This window comes from Pinus tabuliformis, chromosome 6 (genome assembly GCF_031772625.1).
Source record: "Pinus tabuliformis cultivar Carrire ecotype Pingquan chromosome 6, CPIR1, whole genome shotgun sequence".
NCBI classification, from domain to species: Eukaryota; Viridiplantae; Streptophyta; class Pinopsida; order Pinales; family Pinaceae; genus Pinus; species Pinus tabuliformis.
This window is the reverse complement of record NC_142292.1, coordinates 193933601-193944666: the sequence shown is the minus strand read 5'-3', so window position 1 is coordinate 193944666 and position 11066 is coordinate 193933601. Positions and strand designations below refer to the sequence as shown.

Genomic DNA, 11066 nt, shown 5'->3' with positions numbered 1-11066 from the left:
ACCAAGCTAGATATTTGATATACTAATCTAGATACACTAAGCTATAGACTTATAGTTAAAAATAGAGTTATGCTTGTTAAAATCAATTCCTTATCTTTCTCACCTTTGCTTGATGACTCCTAAATTTGAGACTTTATATCTGAACTCCTACCTATTTGACAAATTCCAATTTACAACTCGCTACATTACACCTTTTGTAAAAGAAATTAAGCATTACAAAATTTGATACCCAAAAAAATATCAAATCCTAGAGATTTTACTATTTTATTTAGAAAGTTGGTACTAGCAATAAAGTGCTGCTTTTGCATTTCATTGTGAATAAGACCTTCATATACATACATAAATAGATCAGACTAATTAGCCTCAAGATTAGCACGAGCAGTTCTGAACAAAACATGAGATCTCTTACCGACGAATTACTCTCTCATTCACCATATTGAACTTAGACTCCAAAATCAAGGCTCACAGTTATACCAAATTTACCGTCATGAATCCAATGAAATGTGCTCAAAAAGCTTTTCAGGAAGTGCTTTTCGCAGATGTTTTCCTTTAAAAAGGATAACGCTAATCAAAATTAATTTTAAAAAACACTTCCAAATTTAATGTCTAAAATTCTCCTAAGCATACATCTATCTTCATCCCAAATAAACAGAGAGATGTACAGCTAAGTTCATAATTCACACTTCATATACCCCAGATTAATATGATCTATCATAGCGGCTTTATACCCAACGGTATTGACCAGAAGTGACCATTTTAGCAAATTCAACCAATAAGTGAAACGTACCAAGAAAACTATCACCCTTCAGCTGGTTATGTATCCGAAAAAGAACCTTGAAAAACAATCTTACTAGCAGCATGGAGCATGAAATATGACAGTAGGCCGTTTGTTCTAATTTTTATTCTACAACCAGCACATATATTTTGGAGACTTTCAGGGAGAATTATCACCTCAACATGAGACAAAATATACCCTTTTACTCGAATGAGGGCGTGCACCTTTTGCTGCAAAGAACATTGCAGCCTACTAAAATTTGTCGGAGTCAAATGGTCAAATCCTCGTACTACAGGTAGGTCACGCTCCATAGAAATGAGAACTATGGCATTTGCAATGCTTTACAGAGGCTAGGAACTTTTTCTGCAATTTGTGCAATCTCTTCCAGTCGCTCTTCAAATAATGACTTCAACTGATCCTCTTGGGATATCTCCATCCCACCCTCCAGTGCCTCGGGTAAAAAACCTTCACCATTGCCTGGATTCCTTGTGCGGACCATGATAAACGTCTTTGAATTGTCATACTCGTTATCTATATCAATCACACGTTTACCCTTGGCACTCTTCTCGCTCGATTTATCAAAGAGTTCTGACATTATCTGTTCCATGAGAGAGATATGATATTTATCCTCACATTGTGAATCAGAGCGGTCCAAATTCAAATATAGAAGAATCTCCCAGCATCGTTTGAACTGCTTCTTACTAATCTTCAAATGTTTCCTCACTTCTTCAACTAGACCTGGAGATGGAAACCACCCACTTTTATTTTTGGGTTTTGTGCTGGAGGTAGTCACAGTCTCATTGTTTACATTTCCTTCTAAAGAGTGATCAGCTGCACTTTTGTCTGAGGGGTTTGCTTCCTTCAACTTCTGCACTGCTGACTTAACTGCAGGCATTACAGGTTCAAAAGAAAGGAGGCGTATTGTATCCATGCAATCGCGTAATTCCTGAAGGGACTCGGATGGTTCTTCTACTGTTACATCATAAGAATCCCTCGAAACTGCAGTTTTATTTACAGCCTCTAAAAGAAGTAAGCCGTGCCCTTTACCTTGATAAGGAGGGAAAACTAGTATCTACAGTCAGATCCAATAAAACAGAAGGTTAGAACAGAATATTTGATTGCACTATAAATTTCTTAGACGAAATAATTTTGTAAGGTCTGAAAAGGTTAAAGTAAGTGTCAACCTGGCTAATTCTTAGACGGGTGGTGTCTGGATAATGATAGAAACGGTAAACAGTACAGAATCCCAATAATCTACACACAGCACTGCCTCCACTCAATGACTCCCTCTGGACCCTGATATACATTTCCCATTTTGGGTCATCTTGCTCTATAGGTTGGCTTCCTGTAACCAAACCAGCCAGTTGTAAATTGACAACAACCTTTGCAGACACTTAAATTCAATAAATCATTTTAACACGCGTGGGCACGTGCATCTAATTTCAACTATAATAATGTTTTTAAATTTTACATGAAATGCATAGCCTCAGAAATTGAGAATTGCAACATAAGCAATCATCGTATCTTACCTTCAACGAAAAGAAGCACAAGCGGTTCCAAGCGTGCATGCCATTCTCGTATCTGTGGGTCGCTCAATTCAAGGCGGAATATCTACTTTTGGACATTGAAAGGAGGACCTCAAAATTAGAAAAGTTGGAAAATTTTGACTAAAACTTGAGATACAAAAGAAAACAATATTGCAAAAAGAGGTCATAAATGATGGGGATCCCATCTTTTTTAACAAAATATTTCCCAACAGCCTAAGATATACACATTTCAAATTATCACCTCGGACGAGACTCCCAATCTCTCTGAATCTCCTTGCGCAGATAGACCCTTATCAGTCAAAATCTCACGTGTTGCTATACGCTCACCTTCATTGTGGATCATACTTCTGTACAGGAATTAAGACTGGCATTAAAGGAACGAACATGAACCTACACAAGATCTGGCAAATCTCCATTTCAAATTGATTGCATTGGTGACAAATACATACTCGATAGATTGTCTGTTACTTGAAAAACTCTGGATAAAGGCATTACGATCTTCCACCAAGCCACGTCCAAATATTCTCTGGTAAATCCCACATTTTAGACGAGTCATTATTCTCAAAACCTTACATATATAGTGCTCTGGCAAAAAGACATGTTGCCTTCACTAACAAGAAATTACCTTCATAAGATCTGTCAAGTCTGTTGCTTCTTTCTCGCTCTTTCCTTCCTGTTTGGCAAGCCCATGTATGACGTGAAATTAGATGATGTCTGTGAAACATAACACAACTTCAGGGGTTTCCTAAAGGGTCCATCAAAGATTGATGAAGCTATGATAAATGATGTACTTGCCTCAACTTTGCTCTCATACTGGATATCCACATAGGCATGAAATGAGAGGGCATTCAGCCATACATCAATCTGCAGTCAACCAGATAAAACATTTCAGTTACATTCAATCTCAAGATATTGCAATGCAATCTTCATCACTATCACAACTCGTACCAAAACTTTATGTCATTGCAACATATCAATTCCTTGGTCCAACTAACACAGCAGAAACTCATCATATGTCATTTCAAAGAACTAATAACTTGTCAAACACACAATACTCTCGTGTTAAATCTAGTGTAGATATATTGATTACCGGAAGTCCAAACGTCTGGATTAGTGAATCAGTGGAAGAATGTATGCGGCAATGATTTTATAAGCAGGAGCTAAAAGAATATAGAGCTCTCCCTTGTTTAATGCTGTAGAGAACCTGGCTTGCAAGGAATTAACATATATTTCAGGACAAGTTCATTCATACTTTCCAAGTCTCTGACAATTTACATCCTTGATGAATTATTATGAGCTGCCTGAAGGAAGCAGTCCCTTGTCATCTAGGTGAATTGATCATTGATAGGTCCCTGGGTTTTTTTGGATGGAGCAAGGCACGGACCTCATAATTTTAGCAGTGCTGGAGTCATGTACATGTCAAATGTGCATATGCTATAAATTGAGCTTTAAAGCAGGGTTGGAAACTGACTCAAGCAATTTTGCAGAGTTTATGGCTCTCAGGTTGTTACTCAAGTGTGCAGTGGAAGGAGGTATCAATCAGATTCAGATATTTGGTGACTCACTTTTAGTGATGAGCTGGATGCTTGGCAGTCTTCAGGTGCAGAATATCCAGCTCAAAGCTTTAGCTGATCAGTTAAAAGAAGATTGCAGACTCTTTTGTTAATATTTCCTTTACTCAGATTTTTCCGGGAATTCAAATCTGGTACTCTTTCCAGATATGGACAAACCCTGGGAGGTCATATCGAAGTGGCTGAATTGAGGGAAGGAGCTTCATAGCTCAACATCTAAAAAATGTGAATTTCTGCCCGGGCTTGGAAGCTTATTATCTATTTTTGTCTTTAGTTTCCTTCTCATTTATACTCTGTGCAGACCAGCTCTGTACACTATCTGTTGTAGGCAGGGTGATCATCATTTGACGAATTTATGTGGTTTTTTGAGGTACCTCTTGGAAGGATATTTCTTGAAGCTTTCCAGACTGTTATCTTATTTTTTGGATACGCAGGTGGGAATTGTTAATTCCAGGAGGGTTTTGGACTATATTTGCTGCAGGATAGGATCTGGGTGTCTTCTTGTTTTTTCTGAAGAATGTGCAAAGCACCTGAAGAATGTAATTTCCATTCTCTATGAATGGAAATCACGTTTTTTTCTTTGGAAAAAAATAGTGTGAGAAGTAACAATGGTATGTTCTATGCGTTAGAGCAATTTTACTTCAATTTTTTTATTAGCCCAATATCAATATCCAGTTTAGCAATCACATCAACAGGATAGTAAAATGCAGATAGAACATAAACATAACAGTAGAAGACAAGCCAAGACAAAAATATAAGATCTGGCACCAGCCAGGGACAAAGCCCAATGTGGGGAAACCCTTGATCAATTCTTCTTATATTCTTCAATAGTTCAGCAGAGAGAGAGTACAATTTACAAATCTGATCATTTATGACAGCAGCAAAAAAGCCCTAACCAGAAAAGTCAAAGCTGGTCAAACGGGGCAGAATTCTTCCTCCAATCAGCTCAGTCAAACCCAGTCAACTTCGGCCTCCAACAGCAAGCCCAATAAGCCAAACAGTCACGTCCATTCATCCTCAACGTTTGCTATAAATTCATGATGCCTGAGCCTCATTTGGACATCATTCATTCACTCACATCTCTCTCCCCTCGTCTGATTGGGTACACATTTTCTGGGCAGCTTTCTCTCTCACACGTGCAAAGGAAAGGAGGACGATTTTCTGTTTTAGGCGTTGACCAGTTTGACCGAATTTCAGAGGTTTTCTTGGCTGCGTTGACCTTCCTTGAATGCAGATTTGGGTGAGGAATTTCTGTCCTAGCAGGCAGCAGATCTGAGCACAAAAACCGCGGCAATCTGACCTCTGTTTTGACCAACGTTGACTGCCCTAGGGCTGGCCAAAGTTTGACTTTTGTTGACCAGTTTTTGATTGGACTATTTCAGATTGTTTTGGGCTGATTGGGCTTGCTGTTGGAGGCCAAAGTTGATTGGGTTTCACCGAACTGATTGGAGGAAGAATTCTGCCCCGTTTGACCAGCGTTGACTTTTCTGGTTAGGGCTTTTTGATGCTGTCATAAATGATCAGATTTGTAAATTGTACTATTTCTATCTGCTGAACTATTGAAGAATATAAGAAGAATTGATCAAGAGTTTCCCCACATTGGGGTTTGTCCCTGGCTGGTGCCACATCTTGTGTCCTCTTGTCTTGGCTTGTCTTTTACTGTTTATGTTTATGTTCTATCTGCATTTTACTATCATGCTGATGTGATTGCTAAACTAGATATTGATATTGGGCTAATAAAAAAATTGAAGTAAATTGCTCTTAAGCATAGAACATTCCATTGTTACCTTTCAATGGAAAGCCCGGATCTAAGGGAGGTAGGAAGGGCAGGTGCTTTGTTTGCAATAAGTTTGGTCATTATGCAAAGGAGTGTCCAAATAGAAGGGACACATCGCATGATGATGATCACAATCATTCCAAGGGCAACTTCAACAACAACGATCAAAGGAATGGCAGGTCCTATGGCAAGGGAAAAAGGAATGTGGGACATCAAGGAAATAGTCGACCCTCCAAGAACAACAATGATCAAAGGAATGGCAGGTCCTATGGCAAGGGAAAAAGGAATGCAAGACATCAAGGAAATGGTCGACCCTCCAAGAAAGCAAGGAACTCCAAGTATGAAGAATCAAATGTTGTTAACAATAAGCAAAAGGAGTACTATCTTATATCGGCCCTCTCCACTACCTCTCCACCGAACACTTTGGGGAATTGGCTAATTGATAGTGGTGCCTCAAGGCACTTCACTAGATACAAGGAAGCTCTCTCTAATCTGATAGAGAAGGAGACAAACTTGGAGATTATCCTTGGAGACGATGCCACCTATCCCGTGAAGGGAGTAGGGAATGTTACCCTTCAATTGAATCAAGGTAACACTATTCATTTACAAGAAGTACTATATGTACCTGATCTCAAGAAGAACCTGGTGTCCATTTTGGCAATGGAAGACAAAGGATACAAGGTGGCATTCACCAATGGAAAGGTACGTGTTTCGAAAAGAAATTTTAAATATGCTTTTACTCTTGGGTTCAGGGTTGACACTTTGTATCAAGTTGAAAGAAGTCCATTGGGAGCCATGTCTTGCGACACATCTCTACAATCTAAACTATGGCCCCAAAGGTCTGCCCATCTTCATTAGAAGGCTCTACCCAATGTGAGACAGATGGTGATAGGTATGCCCGAGTTCAAAGTAGAGCATGAAGGTGTATGTCCAAGATGTGCCGAAGGAAAACTTACAAGGGGACCTTTCCCCTCAAGTAATAGCAAGACCACAGATATATTGCAATTAATCCACTTCGACATATCTAGTATGATGCCTATAAACTCTTTGTGAGGATACTTATATTATCTCACCTTTACAGATGATTATTCTCACAAGACCTAGATCTACTTCTTGAAAAAGAAGGATCAAGTGTTCACTTGGTTCCGTCACTTCAAAGTCTTGATCGAAAACCAATCCAAGAAGAAAATCAAGATATTGAGGATTGATAATGGGACTAAGTACGAATCCAATGAATTCCATGATTACTGCAGAGAAGCTAGCATTAAGAGGGAGACTACAACACCATACACTCCCAAGCAGAATGGTGTAGCCGAAAGGAAGAATCGTACTATTGTAAAAGTTGTTCGTGCCATGCTTCATTATCAAGGGCTTCCGAAGTTCCTATGGGCTGAAGCTACAAATATCGCCGTGTATGTTCAAAACCGATGCCCTCATCAAGCATTGGACTCCAAGACTCCCGAAGAAGTGTTCATTGGTAAGAAACCCGATGCCTCTTATTTTAGAATTTTTGGAAGTCCCGTATATTTTCATGTGCCAAAAGAGAAAAGAAGCAAATTGGGTGCATCAAGGAAGAAATGAATATTTGTGGACTATAGTTAAAATTCTAAGGGCTATAGAATTTATGTGGCTGGTCAAAGGGAAGTTGAGATAAGCCATGATGTCACCTTCGACGAAGATATGGCCCTCAGCAAGGTCAACAACCTGCCTATTCCAAGGAAGGACAAAGAAGATGACACCGAAAAACAGGGTGCAAAAGAAGATAAAACGATGTCGAATGTTGATGAACCTATGGATCCTATTGATCCTCCTCAAGAGCCCTCCTCCTCCAACAAGAGACCCTCATGGCTTAAAGAGACTCTCGAAGATGCCGAGAGACATATTGCACCAAGGGAGACTTTCCGTGAAAGCAAGAAACAGAAAAGGTATCAAGGATACTTGACCGTCATGAGCACTATCATTCAAAATGAGCCTTCATCATTCAAAGAAGTCGTGAAGCAACAAGTATGCAAGGATGCTATGAATGAAGAATACGAGTCAATTATGAAGAATGATGTCAGGGATGTGGTTCCTAGACCGCCGGACAAATCAATTGTCACCTCTAAGTGGCTCTACAAAATCAAAAAAGGAGGTGACAGAAGTGCAGAAAAGTTCAAGACTCGCTTTGTTGCTCAAGGCTTCTCTCAAAAGAAAGGTGTAGATTACGATGAGATATTTGCATCTGTTGCCCGATACACCACCATCCGCTTGATCATAGCCCTTGCTGCCTCGCAAGGATGTAACGTACATCAGATGGATGTCAAGACCGCTTTCTTGCATGGTTCGATCAAAGAGGAAGTTTATGTGGAACAACCCGAGAGGTTTGAGGTTCATGACCAGGAATCTCATGTATGCAAGTTGAAGAAATCTCTCTATGGTTTGAAGCAAGCACCCCAGGCTTGGTATGAGAGGATTGATAGCTATCTGATGAAGTTGAGATTCACTAGAAGTGAAATCGATCCGAACCTTTACTTTAAGGTTGAAAATGATAAACCTCTCATACTGGTACTTTATGTGGATGACCTCTTTTTGACACGTGCAGACCCTCTCATTCACAAATGTAAGAGGGAGTTGGCTTCTGAATTTAAAATGAAGGACCTAGGACTGATGCACTACTTCCTATGGTTGGAGGTCTAGCAAAATCCAAGAGAAATTTTCCTATCTCAAAGAAAATATGTTGTGAAGATATTGGAAAGACTTGGGATGGTGGACTACACGGTTGTGACTACCCCGATGGAACTTAACTTTAAGAAGTCATGTGGTAGTGTTGTCAGACATGAATTGGGAAATGTTTATGAGTATCGTCAACTCATAGGAGCACTGATGTTCTTGGTGAACTCCCGTTCGGACATATGTTTTGTAGTTAACACGTTGAGCCAATATATGGTTGAGCCTCATCATATACATTGGATTGGTGCCAAGAATCTTCTAAGATATCTTCGGGGCACAATCACTCATGGACTGAGATACACTACCGGAGATGTGAGGCTGCATGGTTATTCTGATGTTGATTGGGTTGGCAGTGTGGTGCATCGCAAGAGCACTTCTAGATGTTGTTTTTCTTTGGGTTCTACTTCGATACCCTGGATGAGTAGGAAGCAGAAATCGGTTGCCTTGAGCACCGTTGAGGCCGAATACATAGCTGCTAATATGGCCTCCTGTGAAGTTGTCTAGTTGAGGAAGCTCCTCAATGAGCTGTTTGGACATGTGTTGGATACCACCATGATCCTCTGTGACAACCAAAGTGGGATCCGATTATCAGAGAATCCTGTGTTTCATGATCGCTCCAAGCATATAGATATCAGGTACCACTTTTTCCGGGATATGGTACAACGAGGAGCAATAAGGCTTCATCACATTGGGACTAATGAGCAGGTCGTCGATATTCTGACAAAGCCCCTAGAGAAGATCAAGTTCTTGGCCTTCCGAGAACGACTTGGAGTCGTGGAGAGACCCTCTTGTGAGGGTCTTGTATGATATGGACATTGAGCTCTGGGAGATCCGAGGGCTTGGGGTACTTCTTGGAGCAATGAGCAACCATAGGGTGAGTGGTTCAACCTTCCCCTAGTGATTTGTTGTCTACAGAGTGAGTGGTTCAGCCTTCCCCTGTGATACCCTGTGGCAACATGTAGGCAGGATGAGTTGTTCATCCTTCTCCTGTTGAGACATCCTACCCATGCAGTCTGAGACTCATGTGAAGTACCTCTCATCTGACCAATGAGTAGGGAAATGAGGATAGAAACCATAGTACTACCGATGGACGCATTATGCACTATTGTACTCCCTATGCTAGGATGACCAATATTGATTTGGGATCAATTGGAATTTGGAACCGACTTTGGGTCAGTAAGAGTGGTATGAGACACACTCTTTTGATTGGAACTGACTTCAAGTCAGTAAGAGTGGTCTGAGACACTCTTTTATCTGGCACTGACTTCGGGCCAGTAGAGAATGGTATGATACATTCTCGATCACTTCTTCTTCATAGTTCAGGAGAGCAGAGCAGTGCATTGATGGCAAAGATAGTACTGACTAGCAGATATGGATTAACGGATTTGAGTTCTCCCTAGTTGAGAGGGAGTGTTAAAACTGGCAACTACGGCCAAACTCCACATGGGTCATCTTATTTATGACAGCTGATATTTTTCTTGGCTTCCTCTCTCCGAGAGGTGTAGGACTGACCTAAAGATGATCCGATTCCGACATGTACAAATGAAGTTATGAATTTATTTTGATTATGGACAAATTGTCAAGGTCAGCCAGCAGACTTATGTAGGCTCAGAAGCCCAACAGTCACATCCATTCATCCTCAACGTTTGCTATAAATTCATGATGCCTGAGCCTCATTTGGACATCACTCATTCACTCACGTCTCTCTCTCTCCTCATCTGATTGGGTACGCATTTTCTGGGCAGCTTTCTCTCTCACACGTGCGAAGGAAAGGAGGACGATTTTCTGTTTTAGGCATTGACCAGTTTGACCGAATTTCAGAGGCTGTTTTCTTGGGCTGTGTTGACCAGTGTTGACCTTCCTTGACTGCAGATTTGGGTGAAGAATTTCCGTCCTAGCAGGCCGCAGATCTGGGAACAAAACCGAGACAATCTGACCTATGTTTTGACCAGCGTTGACTGCCCTAGGGCTAGCTGCAGTTTGACTTTTGTTGACCAGTTTTTGACTTTTTTGGACTGTTTTGGGCTGATTGGGATTGCTGTTGGAGGCTGAAGTTGATTGGGTTTGACAAAGCTAATTGGAAGAAGAATTCTGCCCCGTTTGACCAGTGTTGACTTTTCTGGTTAGGGCTTTTTAGCTGCTGTCATAAATTATCAGATTTGTAAATTGTACTATCTCTCTACTGAACTATTGAAGAATATAAAAAGAATTGATCAAAGGTTTCCCACATTGGGGTTTGTCCCTGGCTGGTGCCACATCTTGTGTCCTCTTGTCTTGGCTTGTCTTCTACTATTTATGTTTATGTTCTATCTGTATTTTACTATCATGTTGATGTGATTGCTAAACTGGATATTGATATTGGGCTAATAAAGAAATTGAGGTAAAATTGCTCTTAAGCATACATAGAACATACCGTTGTTACCTAAAATTAACATAATTGCATTAATGGTTCTTCACAATTGCAAATAGCTGCTACTATGATTCCTATAATCTTTAAAATACAGTCGTCTATGATCTGGAAATTTAAAAAGAGAATAAACTTAATATCCAACGTAGTATAACAGATTATGAACTTCTAAGGCAACCCTATTAAAAAACATAGTAAGTTTGCATATTATTCAACATAAATGTATAAGCATTACCATATTCGGTACCCAAGAAATTTGCCCAAATTTGAAAATCTCCTG

At 40.2% G+C, this 11066-nt stretch overlaps 1 protein-coding gene across 1 annotated transcript in view; it reads right to left on the bottom strand.

Annotated features, from left to right (window-relative positions):
• Positions 1-782: 782 nt before the first annotated feature.
• LOC149258121 (putative histone acetyltransferase type B catalytic subunit) overlaps positions 783-11066 on the bottom strand; it is an 80058-nt gene continuing 69774 nt past the window's right edge. Inside the window, exons 4-10 of the mRNA XM_089414711.1 lie at positions 3114-3186; positions 2948-2991; positions 2772-2848; positions 2564-2669; positions 2305-2386; positions 1960-2120; positions 783-1847 (exon numbers count right to left, since the gene is read on the bottom strand). Coding sequence (XP_089270837.1) covers positions 1098-1847; positions 1960-2120; positions 2305-2386; positions 2564-2669; positions 2772-2848; positions 2948-2991; positions 3114-3186 — 1293 coding nt within the window. The 3' untranslated portion in view covers positions 783-1097. The remainder of the gene's footprint in view (positions 1848-1959; positions 2121-2304; positions 2387-2563; positions 2670-2771; positions 2849-2947; positions 2992-3113; positions 3187-11066) is intronic.